At 36.1% G+C, this 27,397-nt stretch overlaps 1 protein-coding gene across 1 annotated transcript in view; it reads right to left on the reverse strand.

Annotated features, from left to right (window-relative positions):
* RALGAPA1 (Ral GTPase activating protein, alpha subunit 1 (catalytic)) overlaps positions 1-27,397 on the reverse strand; it is a 122,982-nt gene that overhangs the window by 90,429 nt on the left and 5,156 nt on the right. Inside the window, exons 6-15 of the mRNA XM_009886954.1 lie at positions 26,733-26,848; positions 23,764-23,902; positions 18,092-18,300; positions 17,477-17,716; positions 15,071-15,262; positions 14,434-14,571; positions 11,969-12,117; positions 10,583-10,712; positions 9,769-10,006; positions 7,779-7,940 (exon numbers count right to left, since the gene is read on the reverse strand). Of these exons, the coding sequence (XP_009885256.1) occupies positions 7,779-7,940; positions 9,769-10,006; positions 10,583-10,712; positions 11,969-12,117; positions 14,434-14,571; positions 15,071-15,262; positions 17,477-17,716; positions 18,092-18,300; positions 23,764-23,902; positions 26,733-26,848 (1,713 nt within the window). The remainder of the gene's footprint in view (positions 1-7,778; positions 7,941-9,768; positions 10,007-10,582; positions 10,713-11,968; positions 12,118-14,433; positions 14,572-15,070; positions 15,263-17,476; positions 17,717-18,091; positions 18,301-23,763; positions 23,903-26,732; positions 26,849-27,397) is intronic.

The raw sequence follows: 27,397 nt of genomic DNA on the forward strand, positions 1-27,397 counted from the left end.
ACATACAAGTACACAAATATTTTCAAACAAACGTGCAGTGGTTGTGCCAATAGAGATTTCTTTTTTGTAGAACAGAGGAAGAAATTATGGAAATGAAAAAATACACTGTTATTGCAGTATCAGCACTGAAAATACAGACAATGTTTAAAAACCCAAACTAAAAGCTCCTTCACAACCAGGGCTCACCCTTGCACACAGGTATACAGTCAAACTGGGACACCATCAATTCCTAAGCAGTTTTCACTAACTACATCGCAATAGTGCACTAGGAGGCTGTGTATCTTACACACTGCCCATACTCAGGAGAACCACTGGCGTGGTTCGGAAGAGATAGAAATCGGTAGTTCTAGCCAATCTCACCCAATCACAACTTTCCTTAAATCAACCTTACCTCTCCTTTTCCTGCTAGACGGCAGAAATAAAAGGTATTTTTTCAGCATCAAGTGGGAGATAGATATGCTAAAATACAAACTCACAGAGAGACACATTCTGGCAAGACTGCATGAGTGCAGCTAGAAGATTCCCATATAACATTGGGAAAAGATTGTATTTCATCATGGAAAGCTAGTTCAGAAAGTGGAGAAAGAATAACACATTTTGCTTCTCAACTTTCATTTCAATTCTTGTACAAGAACACACTCATTCTGTGAGTTTCTGGGATTAAAGAATAACTACATACTGACATTACAATTATGATTTCTTAATATTTCATCTTAATGATTACTTACTGATTAGGGAGCAAGGTTGTAAAGGCATAATATACGTCTCCCTTTCATGCTAATACCTCCTTTGATTCTTTTAATCCCAGTGGACAAAGAAAAATCCCCCACCTGAAATTCATTAGTCTGCCATTGTGGCCCATCGCCTTCAGGAATCTTCCCTACATCTCACCGACACTTTTTTTCACAAGCAGTCTTGTACCTGAAAATAAAAAAGGAATGAATCATTATTTTGCTAGTTCTCCTGTAAATGCATAAGACTGGATTTCCTATGATTCTAACAGGTTAAAAGAAAAGTTCTTTTGAAAAATATTGCAGATTCGCAACAATTGCACTACACCAAATCACTTTACTAACTAAACATCAAGTATAAATATCCACTTCCACTTTCTGGATCCTATTTGAAAAGCTGCAAGTATTCTGCATGTGGAAATACAGCATAATTTAGAAACTACATGAAGGAATTACAGTCTTGAGGAAAACCATCCTCTATGACGCTAGAAGACTTTTGCAATAAATTTGTTAATCTACTGACTGATCTTCAAACTGAAACATTATGCCTCAATAAATGACAAATTATAGCAGGGTATTCTGCCTTCCTCTGAAAAATTAATATATTGTACTGTACATGAAGTAAAGGTTCTGGCATAACTGCTTTCTTTTGGATTACCTGTCAAGATTCACCAGTGTTCAGTGAGCCAATCTGTCAATAAGAGTTTTACAGCTAAAAAGAAGCTGAATACTACTTCAGAAAACTTAAGATTAGAGCATCCTATTCTTTTGGAATCATTTGAAAAATCCTGTCCTTCAAGTTGTATGGGATCTGAAAGTCAGTTTGGATAACAGGGATATTCATATACTTGTGAAAGAGGAGGAAGGGCTGTCACAGCTCACTAAACATCATTCATTACCTAAAGCACACTTATGATAGAAACGATTTGATTACTTCTGAAATTACTTGCCGTATTGTCTGGACACAGAAGGCTTTCAGAAAAGAATATATTTACTGTAAGAAGAAAAGGCAAGGAAAAATTATAAAGCTCCATTTTATTTTTTTTTAAAAAAAAAAAAAGAAAGAAGAGAGAGCACGCAATTAAAAATGCAGAAAGTTAAAAAAGCAAAGTGCACTCTGATCTGGCGGATAGTTTTTCCTTTACTCTGCTACTTCCGCATCAACACTCTAACGACTTGCCTTTCTTCACTAGAGCTTTTTAGTTTTCTGGCAATGTTCAAGATTCTCGGGCACATCATGAAGCTGTTTCAACAGCCATCTGCTGAAGAAGACACCAAAACCAAGAAGCGCCCAGGACTTTTTCTATGTTAGAAGTGCTTTATTTCACTTTCAAGAATTACATCGGTTGTGCAGTTTTTGTATTGGATGAGTATCAACAGAAGGATAGCAAGAGAGTTTTGGACACATTAGAAAGATTAGATGCAAGCCAGGACTTTTCAGAAACATGGATGGTAAAACTGACTGCAAAAGTACTTTTGCCTTCTTTAAGACAGGATAATTAAGCATCAGTGACTGAGCATTAGTTGACTGTGAAAGCTCATTCTCTTCTTATCTGTTAAGCTCTTCATTAAAAATTGACTATTTCCAACAATGTTATGGCCTATTTCCTAATCTATTTCCTAATAGGTTGTTCATGTATCATTCCTATAAAAAACCCTACCTTCTAAGTTCTAATAATTTATGTCTCAGAAGAGATATCCTTTGCACTCATACATTTATTAATTTATTACATATAATTTGTATTTTATTATTCTTTGTCTGTGGTGTTGAGATTTGCATTCAAATACTTCATAATTTTTCACTGTGGAAGTCTGGTATGTCTAGAGTGGGTTCCTTGAACGTTCCTGATTCTCCATTTAAGTTTTCAGACTGAATACTAAGGCACCAAGTTTCTGTTTCACAAGAAGATGACTTAATTTTGGACACATATCAAAATACAATTATGAAAAAAACAGTTCTTGATATTCTTGGGTAAAGGCAGGCAGGAGAGACAGAAAAGAAACAACAAAAAAAATGTATCTTCCATAAAAAAATTACTTCCATTAAGTCCTGTCCTGGCCTGAGGTAAAACAGGACCAATTTTGTTCAGTAATGTCCCCAGTAGCCAATTCGGCCTAAACCACGACAAGTCCTTATATCTGTACACAGTTTTACCTATATATATAGACCCTCCCACTATGTTTTCTTTTTTTTTTTTTTTTTTTTTTTTTTTTTTTCAATTATTGAGACAAAGGCATAATATGATCGTCAGCCTTACATGCTACTAGTTTATACTTATGTAATAGCTGGAGCACAGGAAAAAAAATAACATTATCTGTAAACTTTCCTGCATGCATTTTTTAAATGTATGATAATTCTAACTGCTGACCCTATTTATTCAAAGAAAATTATCCAAAGAAAGCTACTGTCAAACTTCTAGCCAACCACCCTGCTGGACCAAACATGATGCGGAGGAAAAGTCTACAGGTCTCTAAAAACCGGATCATTTGGAAAACAACACCAAAACACCGCTTTTCATAATTCCAAACTGTCTAGATTTTTTTATGTTTTTATATATTAATGAAAACCAGGAATGCTGTAAAGTGTATTATATGACACCATACACTTCAGACATTCTTTTTTAATGGGAGCTGAAGTATATCATTATCATGGCTGTCCACACAACCTCTATGTAGAAAAATGTAAATGGCAAGTCAAAGTAAAATTATGTTCTTCCTTTCCCTCCTTCACTAATCACAAATAAAAACTTCAGATTAGTTGTACTCTCTGGTAGACAGATGCTATATTACTGCTTACAAATAAATTGAAAAAGCGAGAGATTTCTCTAATTTTCATTTTTATGATAGTAAACATTGGCACAGCACTAACTTCCAACAGTTCCAGAATGAATTGCAAAATAGCATGGTATTTTACACAACTCAAAATATTCATTCTTAATCTCTTCCCCTCTCCCCCCATCCCCCAAGCATTTTTACTTTGAAAAATTTAATGATTTAGCAGAATTTGAAAGCAGAAGGTTTAAAAAAGTGATAAAGGGGGTGCAGAAATTAGCAGAGGTGGCACTACCTGAAAGCTCATCAGAAAGGGGAGTGAGAACAATATCAGGCAAGAAGGGTTTGGAAGTATGGATCAGAACAGGAGCACTTTTAGCACTGCGTATATAGGCCGATGGCAGAGCACATTCACCAATGGATCGGCTTCTCATGGCTTTAAAAAGGAAAAGAAAGAAGTGGGGAAGGAAAAAAGAAGAGTGACTATAATGAAAGGCTTGTGTCACAGAAAAAAGCAGCAACAGAGAAAACAAAGATAAAAAGGAAGAAAATTCAAAAATTAAAACATTTCAGCACGGCAGATATTGGCAGAGCTGTAAGAAAGAAAAAAATCAGTGGACAGATAAGACATTTTGAATTTTAACTTTTATGTAAAGCAGCAACAATGCCTTTATTATGACGATTACAGAGATTTTGCATTCAAAAAAAAATCAAGAAACTAATTAACATTTTTTTTCCCATTGCATCAGGGGTTGAAAAATCAAAGTTAAAAGTCACTCCACAAGCAGTCAGAACTTGAAATTCTTTATCAGAAAAAGCAACTTACACTACATTTGCATTTTTCTAGTTTCCTTTGGTTTACTCCTGAAAAAGTATCTCTGAATTTTACACATACCCATACTCTTGAATTCAAGATTCTCTAAAAGAGATTCAAAAGCATTAGGAGAAAATGACCAACTCTGTGTGGAGAAATTTGCAATACAACTTGTTATTGTTCCACATTAAACATGAAGTGACTGAAGTGAAATGGTTTGACAACACAAAGCATTGAATTGTTTCTTATCCGTGGGGTCTGGCTTTTAATTGATACTGGATATATCTTGCTAAACTGATCCCTGATCCTAATCCACCTTTTCATAGCTCATCTCCTGCCAACAGTCCTACAGAATGGAAAACTTACATAAGAATTGTGGCATCAGGATCAAGGTTATATCTGCAGCTTTTCCAATAGATTTAAAATGAATCTTTTTGACGTTTGTTCTCCTTTGTCAGAGTAAGACAGCAAGAACTGATACTACATTCAGTCTCAAAGTACACTTGAAGTTCTTCAAAAAGTAACATTCGTTGCTTCATGCAGCTTCCTTTTCAAACTGTTGCAAATTTGATAACTTGTTTTAAAACCGTTGCTGATAAACTTTTTTTAAGGAAACTTTGTGCATCTTATATAAATATCATCAGTACAATCTTTAATCGGTCTTTGAACTTTTCTATATACATTTTCAAACCAACATGGAATATAGACTTAGAATCTTAGTGCTCCTGATCTGTATCGGAATCAGAACTACATGAAGGGAGTGCAGTGAAGGTCGAGCGCACCACACTTCTAAATCAGGTTAAAGAATTGTCCCTAACAGCAACATGCAGATAACTTGGGCAGGTCAATGTACATAGAGCAGAAAACACATTTGACAAATGCAGCACAACTTAAGTGGAGTCTTAACATCAGTTTGAAAAAACAATTCAGAAAGACAGACATTTTAAAGCTGAAGCCATTCTCTATTAACTTAGTTTATAAGACAGAAACCAATTAAAAAAAAAAAAAGGCAAGTACGCGTAAGGCTTTAACATCTCTTTGTTTAAAAAATATAATTCTGTATCTAGCCTTACAGACGATTTTTCAACCCATATGCATATCATATTTAAAGGCCCCTTTCCAAAAATTACTTTACATAAGTTTAGGCTAAAAATGTACACACTGCATATCAGAAAAGCTGTGATCTTTATTTGAGTAACACACACACACACAAATTTGGTGCAGCAATAAATGTGTGCTGGCATGAGGATGGCTCAAAAAAAATAGAGGTGCACAGATGTACACAAAATGTGTACAACACAAAACAGATGAAAAAGAAACCCCAGCTTTTTCTTACCATAAAATATTCAACATGCACATCCCCCCTCCTCAGATATAGAGTATATTACTCACAATCAAAGGAAATATACTAGATATCAGATATCATACGACATATCTGAGGTCTGACTCAATTCCAGACTTAGCTTATGGAGCTAATGTTAAACTGAACAAAAAGATCTGACCAGCAAAATCTTCTACAGAAAATTTTACTTATTGTGACTATAAACCAGAAACAGTTTTTTTATTATGTGACCCTGTGTTAACTGGCACAGATTAAGAAACATCCCAACAACTCTCCTAGCAGACCTGAGAGACAATCACAAGCAACTGTTTGCAGACAGTTAAGACATACGCTTTTGTAACATATTCTTCATTAACTTTTCAAAAAACTGAAGCATTTGGGATTCTGAGTCTGGCAACTCTTTTGGGGTTTTTCGTCTTTTAAAATCATCCTACTAATGCTGTGATGCTTGTCCACAGATGGTATTCTACAATATGAAATCTTAGCTGGTTACAGTAATACAAACTTGGCTTATTAATATCAAATATGTAAGATAATTGGAGGAAAGGAACAAAATCATGGAAGCTAAAGTACAGTGAAACTAAAATCAGATTAGTTTGCTGCTAACCAGGTCAATATATAGCTTGATTAGGATAAATTTCAGTCATTTTAGGGCTAACATCATATAAATAGCCATCTTTCACATAGCAGCAAAACAAAACCATTAATAAATTGACCAAACAACATAACCTTCTGACAGAGTATCTGAAATATTAACAATTTGGGAAGGAGAAATTTTAACATGAGCTTTACCTTGTTAAGGCAATTAAGATTTAAAACAAAAACACCACAACAGTTAATCACAGACTATCTACAGAGAAGCAGAAATTACATTTATAGTATCTGTGATCCATAAGGAAAACTTTAGTCAAACTACGTGCTGTCAGCATGAGATACAGGAAAAGCTGTGTAACATTAGAATGCATGTCAATTTTGGAGTAGTGACTTCAATTTCTCACGTGTTTGTACTGCGTATAGAACAATTAACTCTCCCACACCAACAAAAGCCTTACGAGAAAACAGATTTTTTAAATTAAGAAATTTGAAGGGTATTAAAATAAAAACTTCAGCTAAATAACCTCTGAGACTTAAAAATATTAATTGCAAATATATTTAGAAAGAGAAAGAAAATGTTAATTCCTGAAAGCTAACACAATTATATATTCAACTGCCAATATGCATCCTCAGTTTCTAAAATTGTATCAGAATGTACCTGCTTCCAAGAAGTACCAGTGAAGCAACAACACACAATGACCGAAGCCACTACTACTACACAGAGTGAAAAAGCAAGAGATACTCCTTAAAAAGTGGTCTTTTAAATAAAAAAGTAAAATCAGCTTAATTTTCCTTCACATAAGGGACAGCACCGAGATCATCAAGATGAGACAACAGAGTAAAGAAATTTGTAGTCCAGTTCACATTACGATATTCTAAGCAAATCATATGAACATAAATGAATCTTCTTCTGAGCAATCCACCTAAAGCACTGTTTAGTACCACTCATTTCTAACACAGGAAAGAGTAATGAAGTTGAGAAATAAATGACTTCAGAAATGGAGAATCGCACACATATGTGCCAATCTTTCATTAATGCAAGATTCAGGGTACAGTAAAAGACAAAATATTTTATAAACTACACAGATACATACATATTTCTCACATATTTCTTTGTACAGTTGGAAAATACTCAATCTATTTTGTGCACAGTTTATAAAAACACACACTTAAAAAGCCTTCTATTACCCACCTATCCATACCACTACTCAAACCATTCCAGCTATTTTCTTTTTCATATATACACATCAGTATTATTTTTCCAATCTACCTTAAGCACGTGATCAAACTCATTAAGAATTAATACATCAACTGCATTACCTTCCTTTGCAATAACTGTAATTCTAGTAACTACAAGGTATTCGCTACCCTAAAGCACATAAGGCTGCATAATTTACACATTTAACTAATCATTAAAGATAGTATACTTTTGCGGAAAGAAGTTATCCACATTGCTACAAAAGGCAGTTATTAATTTCTTACCCTTTCTCAAATGTCACTTATATCAGCTTTTACAGATACGTACCAACTGTTTTCTGCCGTACTATGCTTCTTGCCTTTTCCGTTCCTGGAGACCCAGTGGTCGTAGCACTGCGTTGTCTCATTGGTGCTTGTCCAGGCTGATCACGGCTCCAGCCTCTAGAAAAGGACTTATCAACGGAAGATTTTGGGAATTCATGTCCAACGCCTGCAAAAATAGAATTGTAAATCTATTCACTTCAATTCTGGTATCACCAGATATTTGTAGTTGTGCTCTTTCAAAGAGTTTTAAAGTTGGATAGAATAATGTTATCAAAGCAAGCATGATTTTAAAAGCTAAACAGCTCATTACTGGTTTTTAAATATATAAACACACTCAGCAAGCATTAACACTGAGGGATACTCCAACTTTTTCAGAAATGTTGGTGCTATTTAACTATTGTGATTTTCTTTTCTGACGGATCAAGTGCAAAACCACAAGAAAACCGGGTTTACAAAGGCTGTAGCCTGATAAAAATGTGTAACTATAGAAACTTCTCCTTTGATGTTCCTATTAGACAAGACACACAAAATCATACATTACAGACCATTAATATTGTGTAGTTTTTTCCAAAAAAATTCATTACATTTGAGGAACACGAAATAAAGATGATCAAATATTTTAACACCAAATGCAAAAGCAAAAAAATGGGATGATGGGCTCAGAGAACTAAGCTCTTTGGAAATTCACAAAAAAAATACTATACTAAGATTAAGAAAAGATGGAACAAATTCCGATTTGACATTTATATTGAAGCTTATATGAGGAGCTATCAAAACAACTGTATGCCAAAAAAAAAAAGTGACCTAAAGCATATTTGCAATGCATTTTCTTATCCACGTTGAACTCATATAATCCAAACATATATTTGATAAACACCTACAATCATTAAAAGGGCATTGTCTTGGGAAGTGAGCCCCAGTACAACATGTTCATCATTATTATCTTGTTAAGAGAGGGAAATGAACATCCACATACATTAGGTCTCACTAACAAACGCTAGGATATTGTAGGAAGTACCTTCCTTCACACTTGACTGGAGAACCACATCAATCAGAACACAGAGAGGTTAAAAAGTAGACTAAAAATTACACTTTTTTTCCTTCTTTGTTACTCACCCTAATTATAATCCTGCCTCTCACTATTAGATCTCAAAGCACTTTAAAAAGGTGAACAGTGTTGTTACCCATGTTTAACAGAAGTGGAAACAAAGACAGAAGTGATTGCTCATGGTCACATGCAAAAAGTCTCCAATCTGGGAAAAGAATCCAGGTTTTGCAACTCTCAATCCAGCACTCTATCCAGGAGGACAGACTTCCTGTCCCTTACCAGTTTCAGAACTGTACCATTATAAGCAAGTACCCACCTCCTCTCCCCACATTATGTACTATGGAGTATTTCCTGCATTGTTTAGGAATCAGTTTAAAAGCTGGTACCATTCATATGGATTATTAAAAGTATCCTTTCTCTTAAGCAGTCCAACAAGACCTCCAACAAAACCTGTCTTCACCATGGCTTAGAGACGAATTAGAACCCAAACAAAACTATGTTCATCCTACATTTAATCTTTTAACAACATTCATTGGATTTCAGGATCAATATTCCAATTGTGCTTGCAATAGCCACTTGCTAACTAGTTAATTTTTACCAGATGTGTAATCTTAGTTCCTTTCAAGAAGTTATGATTGGGACTCAACTAGGTAATTCCTTTGATGAAAGGAGAAAGGCATAACCCACTACAGTATAACATTTTAGGTTAAATTCAACACACCTTTAAGAACTACATTTCATATTTGCCTATTTGCAGGACTGAATCTTTACATAGAGATTTTGTGGTGGTTCTAAAAAGCTGCCTTATCTTAAAGAAACTGAGTTATTTCAGGTGATAGAGATGCCTAATTAGACATACCAAAAAGGCTAGACCAAAATTCTGCTGTGCCCAACATCTCATTACCCCAGCTCAAATTCACACGATGTGTATACAGTGTTGTCTTACCTTTGCCTTTGTGCTTTTTCTGCTTCTGCTCACTTAATTTATCCAATGGCAGGTCACTGAGGTCCAGACTATACAAGTTTCTAGCTAATACTTTAGTTAGTGTCTCCATTGTCAGCGACCACTCAGTGGCCAGCTCTTCCCAGTATGTCAGAGATGACATTACAGACAGCAAGTCATCCCAAAGTTCTCGAGAGATGTACACATTTAGATTTGCCTTGATCCAAGCTACTATAAGAGTCTAAAAGAATAAAGTGAGAAAAGTTGGGTTCCGAACATAAGATGACAACATTCAAATGTTACTGCTTACAAAAAAGTTTCTAATTGCCACAGAAATTTCTGTATAGTCTTGACATTCTTTTCCTCACCAGTACACACGTACTTTTCATGAATTACTGAGTGTTATGTTAACATGGGCTTCTGACTTAGATACAGGAACAACTGGTTTGACTCATGAAAGATCTTTCAGTATCTTACAAGTTTTGTAATACTGTTCTCAATTAGTTCTCATCATTCATATTTTGTGTATCCTTTTCTTTTTCCTGCTACAGAATCTAGAAACTTTACAGATCCTCTTTACAGAGAAGCCACCACAACAGCACTCTGCAAGTATAAACCAAAAACCATTGTCACAGTGTCATTAAATATCGGACAGAAAAGTAACAAATGTAGCCAGTTCTTTAACCCACACCATTCACACTATCTGGGTAACATGATCAATGATTTCAGATGACAAACCAGCCAACAGTGGTTGTTGCATCTAATCTCTTGGTCAAAATTAAGATGGATTAATTAAAGTGAAGTTATGTTTAATTGCCTGGAAAAGAGGTCCTGCAAGTCTTCCAGCTAAAGTGGAGTTTTTTCTTCCTTGATACTGCAAGAAAGTTTGGGGTGGTATTTTCAGCACAGATTCAGTAACCCGGAGCAGCACAAGTAGCATCTGTTCCCTGCAAAACAACATTAAACTTGGAGTTACTGTTTTGATATACTTCGGTATATATCAGGATACTTTTAAAGATAATAACTGAGCTTGACTTGCTCAAACGCATTCCAAAACAGGATATAGTGATTACAAACAGCCTAACTTGGTTCTTGCAAAAGAAATTACACCAATCTTCTTTTCACACTTAAGAGTGAGAAACCCCTGTTGTCCTCTAACGACTTTTGCCAGGTCATTCAAGTGCTACCACTTTCAACGGCCTGAAACTAGGCAAGGTTTTAATTATACTTCCAAACTGAGCTTTTACTTTTTTTTTTTTCTTCTTGGTATCAATGACAGGTTTTTGCAATGTTACATTATCATTAACATAGTTCAATTATTTTGCGTGGCACAATCTTTGCCATCACAGTCTAGAATCACTTCTTTACAGTGAAGTGGAACTGGGGAAGAAAACACTAATCTAGTGGAATCTGTTTTCAATTATTACTCTCAAATTTCCCAGTGGCTGGCCTTGAACTGACTCCTTATTTCCTCACAAGAGGAGACAAGCTTCGTATGACACATAATGCCAGCTCTACTTACCCAGAGTTCAGGAAATACTAGTAACAGATTGAATGCAAGTTACAAGGGAGTAAATCAGCCATTTGAAATCCCTTTGCTACTGTTTCCTTGCAATGGAGAACAGTGGCAATATACTACCTCATTAAAGACAGCTATTTAAAGGAGAGAGGGAAATAACAGGAATGAATTTGAAAGTGGGTCCCTTGTACCTGCTAAGCACCTTAAGCACTGGAAAGGAACGAAACAATTAAACAGTACACAGACTCCTGTACAAAATTACAGATCAAGAGCAACCCTCATCTGATTATAATAGTTACCCATGCTTATCTGAGGATTTGTTGTTCATTTTTAAATACGGCTGTGAAGCTTCATATATATTTTCATATTTAGCACTTTGACACATGAGCAAAATAGCCTTGATAAAAGTCATCAGTAGCTCCTTAATAGTAGTCTGTATATCCCACCTTACTACTTTTTCCACTGAGAACTAAGCTGCCTCAAACTAACTATATGCTTACTAATGGCTTTAGCAGAGCAGATAACCTCTTTTCCTGTGGTAATTTGTCCGCGATGGTAAAGTCCACATATTTACTGATTTAGAGAAACTGGGTCACACAGTCAATACCACTCTACTGTGTTTACTACCAAGTAAATTTTCACATGTCTTGTGAATAATCTAAGATAAAAGTGTTAGCATTTTACCATGTCTTTTTGTCCATAGTCACTTGGACTACCATGTGCCGGTAGATATTAAGAATGCGTTTACACATATCGGTGTGTTCATCCAGCAGAGCTTTAATTTCATTTGCAGGTTCAAGAAAGAATATATTTGAAGAATTTATTATAAAAACCTGTAAGTAGAAAAGAGTGGATGTTATGAGCTTGAAGCATTTTGACATTTTCAGGAATTCAGTTGGTAATAACCAGGAAGAGAAAAATCTATAAATAACAGAAAAGGTTGCATATGCACTCAGAAGTATATATTTAAACATAAGTTAGCTTGATGTGATGGTAAAGAAACAATAACACTGATTTATTTTTTTCCCCCATTTTTTTCTACAAAACATATTTGTATATTTTTGCTCTTATAGACACATGGTACAACAAACTACTCAATAAAATTATGTTAATAAGATGGACAAAAATGTCCCAGTAAAGGAGTCCACTGGACAAAAGTTCCACCTGTAAGCCAGCAACTAACTAATATAATATAAACTACTTGAGATAGTCCTGGTACACAGTGTGTGCTTCAGCATGACAAGGCCTGTGTCACGTTCTGGGGAGAAACTAAAGCACTCATCCCATTGTAATCACTAAGGCTTACCAAAAATAGGAAACAGGATATCTTATCCAGAGCAGCCGAGTTTGGTGGACAGTGAATTAGAGCTTTCAGAATGAAAATGATGAAAACAAAGTAGGCAAGGACACTGTAGGAGTTACAGGAGCTACTACTGAACTGTCGTTATATTTTTAAGTAAGTTTAAAAAGTATTTGAATCAATGGTGAGCCCTAGATTTCCACTGAATTTTTGTCTTTCTTAATGTACATGTACAGGAAATCATTTGTTCTACAGTTGTAATTTGCCTCTACTGAGGGCTTTGGGTTTTAATCATTAAAAACTATGAGTGTGCAGCTTTACATTCACTAGCCTCAATGTCCTAATTTAAGAATGTTCCACAAATGAACATACCCTACTCTAAGTGCCTAGAAATAAGTCTATGCAAGAATTAAATGGGAAGAAAACTCAAGACAGAATCTTGGGATTCTTGATTCACAGAAAAAAAGTCAAATGTGATTCCAGGTTGGGAAACCTCTCAAATTCAGACATTGTACTGGGTTAGAATGATGTCTTGACTCCATTTTGGTCTAAAAAAAAAAAAAGAAATATATTTGCTGATCGAATGAACCTTTCTCTAAGAAACTCCAACATGAGGAGTCTCCTAGGCATTCTCAGATGTGTAAACCTTAGCAACAGATGGCAAACAGATACACTTCACTGTTTCTTTTCTCAGAAACACTTCATAATCTAAATAGTCACTGTATGCAAAGATTACAAAGCTAAAATTTTTGTAACATCTTTGAATTTAAGTGATTTCAGTTACAAAGTTTATTTCTATATATAACAGTGTTATATAATACAGTGTTACAATAACAATGTTATTTCTATAGATAACATATTTCTATATATAACAGCACAATCGGAAACCGTATTTAGGAAATCATTCAAGCTGTCGTAAAAATAAGGAGTTCTAATTAGCATGGTCACCCATGGTAAAAGTGCACCCAGTGGAATGGCAAATGCACATGTCTATTTTATTTTGTTTAGAATCAATTTTCTTCTGGATAAAAGAATATTACAGAGGCTACAGCCATTTACACATCTATATACATGTATGTGCATGCACGTATTATACATAAAATGCACACATTTTATATGACATTAAAAGCATTTCAAAGACCCTCAAACTATACACAATTCGTTTTCTATATCCTCAACTTCAGTAAAGCATTTTGCTGAACATTTGAAATTAACACAATTTCTACCCTGCCGAAGCAGTTAGAAAATTTATGTTAAGGAACTTCTGCAACTCTCCCATTCCTTAAGGATATCACTGAACTAGAGAGTTGTGGTGCCTGATCAAATTTTTCAAAGACTTATATGCTCATCCAATCTGTAATTCAGATAAAGATGAGAAAATATCCCTGCACAATTTATTATTCAGAGTAGCAAAACTGCAGGTTTGCATATTTTGTGTGTGGTGACTAATAGCTTAAAAGAAAAAAGCTTCTAAGCATTCTCATTAAACACTTAATTAGAGTAATTTGATGATGTGGCACTCAAATGAGAATTATTTTTTCTGTGATACGATGCAGAGCAGAACATATGTCCTGATGCAAAACGAAAAGATTTTTTTACTGTGTTAGCCAACACCTGTGTATACATTGTCCTACTTAAGGTCAATAAAGACATAGTGAACCACTGTCTTTACTCTAACACTATTTATCATTGTACTTTTTAAATCTAAAAGAATATAAAAAATTCTGAGATACTTTGACGAAGCATGGGTTTCCCTTGCAGGAGTATTGCATTATATTCCACTCTTTATGTACTGATAACAAGAGCTTTATTATGAGGATGAAAATCAGATATTAAGTCTATTTCATACCTGCAATACTGACTGCACTCCAGCTCGTACATTTTGCTCTTCAGTATCAATTTCAGACATTTTATGCAAAGTGTCTTCGTAACAGCCATTTCTTGCCCAGTTTGAATTTCTAACATGACTGGAGTTCATACCCTTTTCCTGAAAAATATTGTTTTCTTAAAATCCTATAGATCTGTAGACAGATATTTTGTTTTTATATTAAAGGAAAAAGGATACAATCGATATTAAATGATAAACAATGGCAGAGAGATGTTTAAGATGCATCTTAAAGACATAACCGTATTTTAAGAAGTTTGTAACAATTATTTTAAAGTATCTGGATGAAACAACTACTATTTTCCTCATCCTTTTATTTCTATATAGTTTTTACACAGCTGAAGGCTGGCATACTGTATAATCCACATCTTGAGAATAGTTCATAAAACCAAATGAAATTTTAAATTGAACTAACCATATTAAAAATCTACATATAACGGATCAAATCAGTAGCCCATTCACGCACTGTTTAATTACCATTGATTCTCCCCCACAAATGCTCTGACATCAAACTAAACCACATATAATCTGTCTAGGAGGCCTCTTCTCTGCCTACTAGCATTTCCAAAAGACGCACAAATATTAACCAACACTGTTTTACCTCTTCTCTTTCCTTTGCTTTCTCTGATGAATTGTGGTCAACGACACTTTCATCACAATCTACAGTTGTGCACTGCATTATTTCTTCAGGTTCTTTCATAAATAAAGGCTTGTCTTCTTGCTGAATCCATTCTTGATACACCTTTACCACTTTCCTCATGGCAGCTGCTTCACATATTGGCAACAGAAATGCCTGTGAGTAGGAAAAGAAACAAAAAAATTATTACAATACTTGAAATCAAGTTGGACTCTATAACGTACAGGTTCTAAGGGATAAGGGGAAAAAACCCCACAGCAACTGTAGGTTCTTAACAAATAAATTACACCTAAACCTAAATGCTTGATCACTTTCTTAATCTGTAAACTAAAAACATGAAAAAAAAAATATCATTTTAACACGAAAACACTTTGAAAACTACACTGCCACGGAGAGATATATGAGAATCCATACAGGCATATTTACTCAACACCTAGCCTGCTGAAATTAAGGTCCAAACACTCATCAATAGTACGCAAAACAAATAAGCATAAATTTCTATTAAAACATCTTCCATTCAGAGGATTTAGAAGAATGGAGTTAAATCGATTCTAAATGACTAACAAAAATTCAAGTGACATGCATTACTGGTAGCCATGTATCTTATGTTTAGCTAAATGAGATTTTACAAAGGAGTATCCTTAAAACAAATGACTCCCTGAAAAGACTTCAGAATCATTGTTTCAAAAATTCGTTCATTTGAGTCACTGTGATGGCGAGTCAGTGCCCTCTTCAGGAGGTTTTCCATATCTGCTGTACTGGTAACTGACTAGTCAAAGATCAGAAACTTTTAACATTAGTCAGGTTTTAACTAACTATAAATACATTTACCAAAGACTACAATTCCCTAATTGTATTTAAAAAAGAACAGATAAACCACACTAACACATAATTTTATGGAGTCCATGGTGTGAATGTTGAAAACCCATTGCCCATGTCTTTAGGAGTGCCCACTTGACACAAGCGGTGTGTTGTCTCTCTGGAAATGGACATTTCATGCCACTATCACACTAAAAAGAATTTGCCATGTATTACAGAATTCCACTGACAAGTTCATCAGTCACACACTATCACTCATCAAGTTCAACAGTCTTCTGCAAGTCCAAATACGTTTTTTTGGTACCCTGGAGTCTAAAACGCAGAAAACTTTTTCTACAGACAATCCTCCCACCATTCAGTACAGCTGAAACCTCCTCCTGACTGAAATAACTTAGCCCCAATGTTTTAGAAAAATTACAAACATCTGGCATATTAGAAATGAACTTACACTGAAAACTTCTGGCTAAACAATGACTTAGATGAGATCTCATAACCACACATGAAATGTAAATAATCTACATAACACGGAGTGCCTTGTGAAAAGAATGAAGAAAATTGCCTTTTCTGCTGCTTTCCCTGGAGGGGGCAGTTTCTAAATAGACCATCAATAATTTAGACTCTACATTCAACTTCTCCGATTCTCTAAGCCCTTGAGCGGCAGCTGAATTTGGGTAACTCTTATCTCCTTCAGTAATGTGTCCAAGCTCTTCAACACGTTGGACGTGGATAAACTTCTGACATTTATTTGCCTCATTCAAAAATATCCTTTCATCCAGACATACTGGAGTTCTAAAATGTTTAGTTTTCTTCTATTTAAAGAAATTAGTGTCGTGCATTTCAATTGAAATATAGTATAGTAGAATATAGTATATTTTTCTTTACTATTATCCAGAAAAATTGTTTCATCTTTTGATCTATAGCATGAGCCATAAAGAAAGCCTATCTGGTTCTATTCTCCCACACGGAATTCAAAGCTACATATTTTCACATTACAAAGAAAGACTCCATATTACAATTTGTTTAATAGTTTCCAGTTGAGAAACACGGTTTTGAATATGCTCAGCTAACATTTCTGGTTTCAGTAAAGTCAGATGCAGAAGCTGTGACCTTCTAGAGCCACCTGTCCCACTCTTCTGATGAAGGCTATCAAGGTAAGGACTTGCTCCTAAAACAGCTCTTTAACAGCTGCAGACTCACGAAGGAAGCTTATTTTACTATGCTTGGTTGTGAGCTCTAATAGCTCCAGGGTTGATGTAAGAAAACATGAAACATTCCTGCCTACGGGGAACTGTAAAGCCCAAATCAAATGTTGTTGAACTGGTTAGTAACGAAATAAAATTAGAAAAATCAGGAACTGGGATATTCTGCAGACAAAATATTACAGAATTTTAACTTTTCAATTCTTAAACCTTAAAGGCAAGATAACAGAAAAAAAAAATGTACATTTATATAACGTTCTGCTTAGCAAATGCTCTTGAAAGAAAACCATGACATAATGACCATTTATAATACAATAATCAGGATTATTGCATTGTAAGGGAGGGTCTTTACCTGTCGAAAAATCTCAGTTAGAAAATTAACATTGCTTCTTTTAGAAGAAAAGACTTTCCGGACAATTTCAATATCGGTTAAATGCTCTTCATCAATACTGCAGAGGCTGGAAGAACTTGGTTCCCTCTCTGTTAGAGTACTTGTATTAGAATGAGATTGTTCTGGCTCTGCATTTCTATCCTGCTTATCAGTACTGTCATTTTTGCTGTCCTCCCTTGAAGCCATGCTTGCAGCTGCTCTCTGAAACAAAAATTAAAGAATATTTCACAGCTCATGTTTAGTACAACAATTGAACAGTGCAATTTCAGTTATACAACAGTATAATTTAAAACAGTGCAAAGAATTTAGGAAAAAACCCAAAGATAGGATTCACTGCATTTCAAGGCTTCTTTTGTCTATTTGATTAAAAACAAAATAGCGGAATTTGAAAAGAAAAAAAAAAAAGAAAAGAAGCATAGAGAGTCCTTCTAAAGTGAATTCATAAGCAGAAAATTTGTTTAGGTACTCCTTTTTTTAATTCTTCATTAGTTATAATTTTGGAGGAGGGCATGTTGCTGACATAAGAATTAAGACAAAACCATGAAAAAACCCACTTTTTTGTACATTTGGGTTTACCTGAATATTCTTTGGCACATTTTCACCTTCCATCCCAGGAATATGAGGTCCTGTATGAGGTTTTGGCTCAAGCCAGAAAGACACCAACCATCGAATGACAATAACACGAGCCTTAATAAAAGGCTCCTTTGTGCAATATATTGCCTCATTGGTTTCAGCATCTTTCTTAACCATTACATAGTGTGGCTTTGGTCTCATTTGTGGTATATCTGTAAGGAAACACATCATCTTAAAAACATGTGCAGAGAGAAAGCTCTATTTAAGAAAGAAACCCTAAAACCATAAACCATACACATGAACTTTCAGAGGTGGTGTTTTTTCACATTCGCTGTTGCACAATTCATCCCAAGATGTGCCAAAATGGATGTGATACAGAAAATTTCAAAAGTAGACTATAAGGTATCAAAAGGCTGTAATTTTCTCCTGGAGGGAGACAATATTGTTGGTCCAACAGACAGCACCTCGTTTCTGCTATGCATAACCTTTAGTTTATTATCTGAAAGTGATTTCTATAGCCTTACAGCCTTGCTTGCATTTTTTTTCCTTAACAAGTAAACACATTTAATTTCTTTCAGCTTTTTTTAAGCTACATGCTATACTCAGTATTTAAAGACAAACTTTACCAAACTCACTACTTCACACTTTAATTGAAAACCACAAATGAGTTCTAAGTAGCAAAATAACTATTAACTAGACTAGAATATGGCCTACACAAGAAAACAACTTTCATACAGAATTAAGACATCGCCAAATTTCTTAAGAAGTGTTTATAGTTGTTTAAGTTACTAAGCAGCAATTTATGCAACTCATACCATTTTACAGCCTTTTAAGAGTCCTGTATGTCACTTATCCCCTACTATCAAACCTACTAGGAAAAGGACATGCAGTTCAGATGCAAAGGATCACTACCTTTCCTAATGCATCCCTAGAAAGATCTCTATGTTGGTCTGCAGCAATCCACAATAAAGCAATATAATTAGTGGTAACGGTCATCAGTTCTTTACCAATACAGATCCCAACATCTAATCACGGCTACAGTGGGAGAGCTTTAATTCCAAACTGTACGCTAACTGCAGCTGCAATAAACACAGCCTCTTCTGGGCCTGCAATAGGTGAAAGATGAATAGAACAGAGACAAATCCTGGATAAAGCAATAGGTGAAATGCAATAGGTGAAAGATGAATAGAACAGAGACAAATCCTGGATAAAGCTGTGAAACTCATGTGGCTTTGCAGCAATGCCACATCTGCACTATCTATTTTTGCTGGACTTTGCTGCCAGAGCAAGGGCACCTGCATCCTCCTCTGACTTAGCTGAAAGATGATTCCATGGCCATAGCTTCTGTACTAGCTTGCAGGGAATGTAATCAATGATGCTCCGCAGCACGCCAGCTGGCAGGAACTGTGGTTATCTGGGGACTATAACCTACAATTTCTTTTTCTCCATCCTGTGTTCTACACAATGGTTCAGAACTGTTTAGCTCTTCTGGTTCTCTACTGTGCTAGTGACAAAGATGCTGACAGTGTCATCAGGATTCCTGAATCTGCTTCAGAAAAAAAAGTGACAGTCCTTAGTATCTCAATGTGGATGGAATTGACATGTGTGGTAAAAACACTACAAAGATTGGGTGGGGACACACGGACAGACAGTTTTTTAATTGTGCATAATGCACGTTTCTGCAGGGATAGACATCAACATCCCAGTTCAATTCCAGCCATGTATAAGTCAACACTGCAAAATGCAATTTCTGGGTTTCACAACCCAAGACAGGGTGTAGAACAGTTCTGCAATACAAATCAATCTGAAGCAGCTACAAAACTTTCAGGTGCAAATGACATTTCTCTGGGAGTGGTGTGTCAACTCTATTCCTAGTTCTGGAAGGGCAAGTATGAGATCTGCTCAGATACAAAAAGTAGATGAAAATTTGTCTGAGGACTGATTATGACATGTGCTGTCATACACAACCTGCTGCTGGTGTTTCAGTATGAGGATTTTCATCTGGTGACAGCACACACACACAAAAAAAAAACCAAACCCAACCCAAAAAGAAAAGCAACAACAAAAAAACGAACACCACAAAAAGGAGGAGCCATGGAAAATGATGGTCCTATCCAGACACAGAGAGGGATACATTGGACAGACATGGTGTTTCAGCACTGCCCCAACTCTTCTATAGCTTGCGGTACACAAGAGATATGTTCCATGGTTTTACAAGCCAGAAAGAAGTTCAAAGATACTAATGGTGGGAGTCAAAGAAAATGCAAAATAGTCATGCTGAAGAATATGAAGTTGTTCCCTGACCGTATCTTCCTAATGCAAGGTGAAGGGTTGTTCTAAGGGATCCCGGCATAACTTCTGCCAGGTTATAGTATCATAATGCAGGCTAAACAAAACTGGATAGCAGCAAAGAAATAATCAGCTACAATCTAGGCAATTAACTTATGACAGCCATATATACTTTTAAGCATTTGAAATGAATACAGCCTACCTGCCAGACTGCTATAAACATTTCCTCACTAACATTACAAATACACAAAACATCCATCATCAGTATTGATGATATCCAAGCTGGTATATCTCGGTGTCATTTCAACAGCCACATACAAAAGTAGTCATAAACTCATCATGATGCTGCTAAACTGAGGAATGTTTCCAGAACAGATTTTAAAGTTACATCCGCTATTTTTAATGGAAACATGATTTTTTTAGAGGAAAAAAACTACATGACTCTTGCATACTCATCCACCTAAGTATGTAACAAATGCACAGAATACTTTTTTAAAAGCTTACAAAGAGTTTATTTATTACAAATAAAAAAAATAGTACATTGTTTTCATTCTGTGGAATGCAGCAGATTAATAAGAAAATTAAAAATTAATACATCTTAAACAGAAGCATGTATAACAGCACAACCAGGAAAAGGAACCAAATGCCTGGTAGCGCAGTATTTAAAGATGCAAAAATCAGTTCTCTCTGATATCTACCAGTATTCAGCAGGGTGCGAAGGCTGCAATACTGGCCGTGCAGTAACAGCACTCGGACAGTATTTTCAAAGAGACAAGACATCCAGTAAACATGTCTTTGCAGCACACAGTCTCCTTCTGTAGTCTCACAATATCCTCTCAGAACATCCTCTCTCTCTATTCTCTTGCAGTTGTATTTATTCCTGCAGCTGCTTCTCAAACGTGTCCTCCGTCAGTCAATTCTTATATTTTCACATTTCTGTCCATCTTGGAAGTAGGTGTCAAGGCTCCAGATGAGGACACTGATGTAAAACCAAAGCAAACCAGAAATTTATTAGCGCGACTCAAACAGCACAGGAGGAAATACTGCCTTGCCCTGACCTCCCATTTCTCCTTTCTGTTTTGTTTTGGGTTAATCCCCCCCGCCACACACCCCCTTCCCCCTCTGGGAACTTGGTGTAAGCTAGTGCCAAAAAGGGCAGGAAGCTGTAGATGGTGGAAGACATACACAAGGTAGAAATTGAAAAGGCTAGCAAAAACACAGTTATAATGGTGGACACTTGTAGTTTTGACCACGCTTACTTTTTAAGGCAATAAAGGCTTCAGAAGGAATGAAGAGCTGCAGAGAGCTGTAGGACAGCCCACTTTATTGTCTCCCTGCAAATGAAGCAGCCAAATCTAAATGGCTTGGAAGTGGCACAGAAAGGCAAGTTACTATGATGGAAGAAACAATGCCCCTGGAATCTTACTGCCATATCTGTCATTCTGACTAAAAAGTTTCCAAGACTATATTACAGAATCTATACAGATGTTAAAAGACATACAAAACAAAACAATCTCATGGGCTCTTCTAACCCTGTCTTTCTATTTCTAAGCCTGTAATACTCAAGCCAGAACTTGGAGGAGGCACAATACTTGCTTCTTGTAACCGGAATGCTCATTGCTCGTTACTGTAACTGATATACTTATCTGAAAATCTGCTTTAACAGAAAGAAAAAGAAAAAAAAAATCTTAATCCAATATACTATCTCCAGTAATGCCTCATATGAACGCTTGCTTACTAACACTACTATTTTGATTTGTACCTCATGACTTCTCCTGAATTAAACATTACACCAGTTGCAGAAGAACTTCTGATCTTAGATCTTCTGACTTAGCAAGCTCAGTGTCAGTTTGCCCTGTTTTCTCCCTAAAAGGTGTTAATTTCCTTCAGAACAGGCACAGGATTGTTTTCAAATATGGTGGGGAGAGGCATGCCAGAGAAGAACTTCTTAGAGGAGAAAAGACTATTCTACTCACCAGTGTTTCTGTTGTTTTCATCACTGTATTCTTCCCAAAATCCTTGTCATTGTTGCTGACTTGGCACAGTTTAAGGCATTGACAGTAGTTTTGGAGGTCTGTGCCCATTTTTTCTTCTTCTTCTTCCCCATTGTCCTCTTTTTTACTAAGGCTTTGGAAGTTTCTTGTTTATGGTTCACAGAGAAAGAGAGGACTATAGTAACGCTTCTGTGGAATACTCAATCAAGATCTTCATAGAACAAGAAAATATTGTTTCCACGTGTCTTGTTCAAGGACATCAAGCAGCAATAGGTTTGCTTTCTCAGCATTGCTTACCATTGCTCTTGCAGCTATTTTATCACTGAACCTCTTCAGTATCTTCACACAATTTTTGTTCTACTGTTGCTTATGGCTGGATTTAGACTGTTTTTTCTCCCCTAAATGAGAAGGTCCAGTGTTTGTCTTTCCCAGGAGAACACGGTTTTGAAACATCCATCTCTGAAGAAAGCCACAATCCAAATACATGTACATGGACTGGCAGAAAGTAAGACCTTTTCAACAAGCTTCCCTGACAGCTTGATTTTAGAATATGAAATCGTGGCTGGAGATCACTACTAATCCTTGTGCGACGGTGCATCAGCAGGTAAGGGGACCAGTGAGGTGTCCATATTATTCAAGTAATGAAATGGCAGCTTAAAGCCTGTGTACATGGTATTGCTTTGCAAACAAGAGTCTTGAACTCTGTTGACTTACAACCAACACGTGCATTGGGTGCATGCAAACCTGAGCTAGCAAAATCAAGATACACAAACAATGTTCCAGTTTAGAATGGGCTAAAAGCCTCTGAACAAAACTCCAGTTAGATTTGCTTAGCAAATACCTAAAATTCCACTCTCTATGAAAAGATATATTCCAGCACCATCAGCTTTAAAGGTTGTGTTAAACCCTAACTTCCTCTTCCTACTGCAAGCTCTTGACAAAATACAGTTGACACAAAAACACAACCAACTTTGCCCTGACTGAACTATGAGCAAGTACTGTATGATGCAAACACGATTCTGTACAGATAAAGACAACATCCCGCAAAGAACAGCACACTAACACCTTTTATATCAGCAGCAGTAGTTTCTCTTCAGAGCACAGTTTAAATCAACAACAGACGTCACATTAAAGAACTATTTTATGAGAACATTTAATTTACCGGAATCAGGTTAATATAGCAAGACTGACTTTAATGAAGAGGTCAGGTGCCTCCACAAACACAGAATTGAAAACCATGAACAGGAACCATAACATGTTCTTTCATACGAAATTTTTTTTTTATTTTTTTTTTAACAATGTTCTTTATGGGCAACATGACTCAAGCAAAAAACTGCTTTGCTATACTATTAGAGAAAAGGTAATGATTTTATCAGGTGTGTTAACACTTACCAAGTATAGGGTTATATAAGCTGGTCTCCTTACAGATGTTTGGGAAAATAGAAGGTAAGTAGTATTTCTTAAAATTTGAGAATAAAAATGAAAATCCCTTTTCCTGGTTTTCCTTGTTCTTCCATTCTAAACTCTTAACCTTTAAAAAAAAATAAATGAAGTTGCATAAAGTAAATTTCTAGAAGTAGAAGAGAAAGAAGCCATTTCATCAGTCATCTAAGTTATTTATCTGGAACAAAATCATATGCATTTTAATAAACACTTTTAGAAAGACAGAACAGGAACTAGCTAGGAAATGTCAGTGAAACAAAGACTGTTCTCTTCCAAAATGTTGCTTCAAAATTAACCAGAACATATCACATACTGAAACAAATAGAAACACATCTGCTTTTATCGTCATCTTGCCAAGTCAGGAAGTAAACCCAAATTGACTGTTTTTAATAAAACCAGGGTTTTATTTCAAAAATTTTTATAAGAAAAGGACAATTACCAAATGCTACTCTGAACATTTGTGCACCAATTTCTTTTTACACATGTTGACTAACAAGCGTCCATATATTCATTATAATAGGTACTTGGGTTCGTTTGTGCAGTTGGCACTATGAAACAAAGAAATCTGTCAACCACAAGCAGCAGAATATACAACTTTAAAGATGAATTACACAAACCTACTTTCATGGATCATGAGTGCTAAGCCTTCCCCATTACGAAATGCTTTCCTACTGAAAAGCATGGTAAGTTCTCCTTAATAATAAACCCAACATGCAGTTTCCACTTTGTCCTGGAGAATCCATCTGCCTGTAGAGTTGGGTAATCTGTGAAGTCTACCATAAATAATATAAAGGAAACTTTCTGAAAAGTGCTCCCCACCACTACCCCCCTGTTTTTTTTTTCCCCCATCCTCTATTCCTTACTCCAAGCCCACAGTTCTATTATGACCTATTTTCAGGGCAATGGGCCTTTAGAATGGAATATATATACATATATACTCCCTCTCAATATAATTCCATGGAATGGATGACTAATATGTAGAAAGGACACAAAGTCCTTTACCAGAGCTTAATATCAAAAAATAACTATTCAGCTTGGAATTATCAGCGCCTCTAAAGAGACCTGAGCAAAAGACTTTAGCATTCATATAGCAAACAAGTTCTATGACACCTGTTTCAATGACTTATCCAAAGGTAAATATAATACTACCAAGTTATCACATAGAGGGAAGTTATCTTCAAGAATGCAGGGGGTATTTTTATTCAAACTGAATAGTCATCATTAAGCTTAGACTACAGATCACAAGTATGATGACTTCTATTCAAACTGGGAGATGCTGGAAGCAACAAAATGAGGTTGAAGATCACTCCAGCACTGCAAGTTCACAGAGCAAGACAGATAAAAGGAAGCCATTAAATGTTTCAGTTTAACATTGGCCATATTTCTGCCACCATCCATTGCCTCCAGCACAACCTGCAAAAGCATGAACAAAAACTTTTGGATAGAAACCCAACTGGGTTTTACTGGACAAGTCTGACCCAGAAGGCAGTACCCTGGAACACCTAGAGCATGCCATGCAGCCAAGCAGTTTGCTGGGCATATGACAGCACAGCAGGCTTGGAAGCAGCATGAGCCAACTGGCCACCAAATCATCTACATAAAATATAACAGCTAAGCCACAGTTTTTGATGAGAGCTCTTGCCATGCCCTGTCCTAGGCACCTGTAGTACTGGCTGAGATGATGAAAGCGTCAGAGTACAAAGGGGAGGACACCATGTACTAGATACTCATTCAAGTCTTCATTTTCTGTGCGCAGTTTAGCTGCATAATCTGCCTTTTAGGTAGCTTGGGATCTGCAAAATCTTACTCCCTAGTGTTCACACAGCAATGCCGCTAAGAAAGTGTGATCTCAGGTTCTGCTTGAAAATAGCTGCACTGCTAACTCATAAGCTTTGCCAGATCTGAAGTATTCCAAATACGCAGTGTTTCCCATCGCTTCTCTTTTGAAGAGGTTCACTTGCAGAGCTGTAGCAGTAATCACAAGTTTTCTCTGTGCAGTGTACTGTATTATGCTTGAGCTTACAAGTCTCCTAAAACTAAACTACCAGAAAGTACAGCTAAGGTACCAACAGGAGTCATGTCACTATGCCTGCAAGATCTGTATAGAAATTATCTTGTTGATCAGAAAAGAGAAAAAAAGAAAACAAACAAAAATCCCCATAAACACTTGCTAGAAAGCCATATCACGTATCATGCTTTAAACACACCCTGGAACATTTATACCAACCAGAGCTTTCCAGTAACTCAGAATGTTTCCATTAAAGAATGGAGAGGCTGTATGGTTACTCTACTGTAACAGCAGAAATTCCAGAAAGATAGCTGGGGGCAAAAATACGACTCTAAGCACAGACACTGGCAGTCAGGCTATTGAGCCTGACAAGCTATTTCTGTTTGGTTTTGCCAGCTAGCCCAAGTGTAAACCTAGGAGAAAGGCCAGCAAAAGTTTGCTCAGACTTATTAAAAGCGCGTATCACAAAAATTCAATGCTTTCAGTTAGAAGGTTCCCCTTAGTCTGAAAAGTGAAGTCCCTGACCACCAAAAAATGCGCATAATAAAGAGCCTAGTTGATCCTTCCGCTGGTTGAAGGCAACAGGGTGGGGACGAGGGAGGTGGAAATAGGAAGGGAGCTGGAATCAGCTTTCTGGATGTGATCAACAAGTCTTGTTTTTTCTCCACGCTGCAATCTGATGCAAGACCCTGTGGTAACAGACCTATGAACCCTCACAGAAGACAAGTGAAGGTTTTCTAGGAGAATTTGCTTTTTTACAAAGGACACTGGGCAGGGGGGGCAGCAAGGGGGAGGAATGTTTAAAACATTTTTATATACATTTGCAGTGCTACTAGAAAGTGTCTTCTTGTAATGGACAAACAGGTGTTAGTTGTTTCCTACTCCTTTGCTTGAAAACTGTAGAACATACCTGAATTACTATGTATTTCAAAAGTGCTTCTAAGAAATAGCTTGTTAAATCTTCTTGTCCTTTGTCTCCTGATTGTGGAGGAACAAGTGGAGTGATTTCCTCTATAGTCACTTGAGCTATTAGAAAAAAAAAAACAGTAGTACATCTAACACCATCTAACATTTAGACCATTTCTTCTTGTGCGTAAATAACAAACAAATTATGAAAGCAGAAAAAGCAGAAATGTACTGGGGTAAGCAGAGACAGTTACAGGCAAAATAATCCACCCATAGATTAATGAAAACTAGGAAATTTTAGCTAATAAACCACCACAGAACTGATTCTTTACATGTATAAAGACACAGCAGACAACTCAATACTCCCTATGCACCATGGGAATCTACCTGCCAAGACGCAATTTTTCCAAAAGGCGTAATCCATTTCTTTTGGAACTTATGCAAACAGTAGCATAGAATTTGTGTTTCACATATGCCAAACCATTATTTGCATCTCTCCCGATTTTGTTCATTTCGCAGCTGATCAGTTACATTTCTGTGAAGTTTTACTAGCTCTATACTTCCTTTACCTCTACAGTAAAGCTAGTTTATTTTTTTCTCTTGTTCTTGTAGTTAGATGTGTGCGTTTCACTTTTTGCAGTCTGCATTTCTATGCTGCCTACATCCCCT

Source organism: Charadrius vociferus, unplaced genomic scaffold (assembly GCF_000708025.1).
Source record: "Charadrius vociferus isolate BGI_N301 unplaced genomic scaffold, ASM70802v2 scaffold14, whole genome shotgun sequence".
In the NCBI taxonomy this organism is placed as follows: domain Eukaryota; kingdom Metazoa; phylum Chordata; class Aves; order Charadriiformes; family Charadriidae; genus Charadrius; species Charadrius vociferus.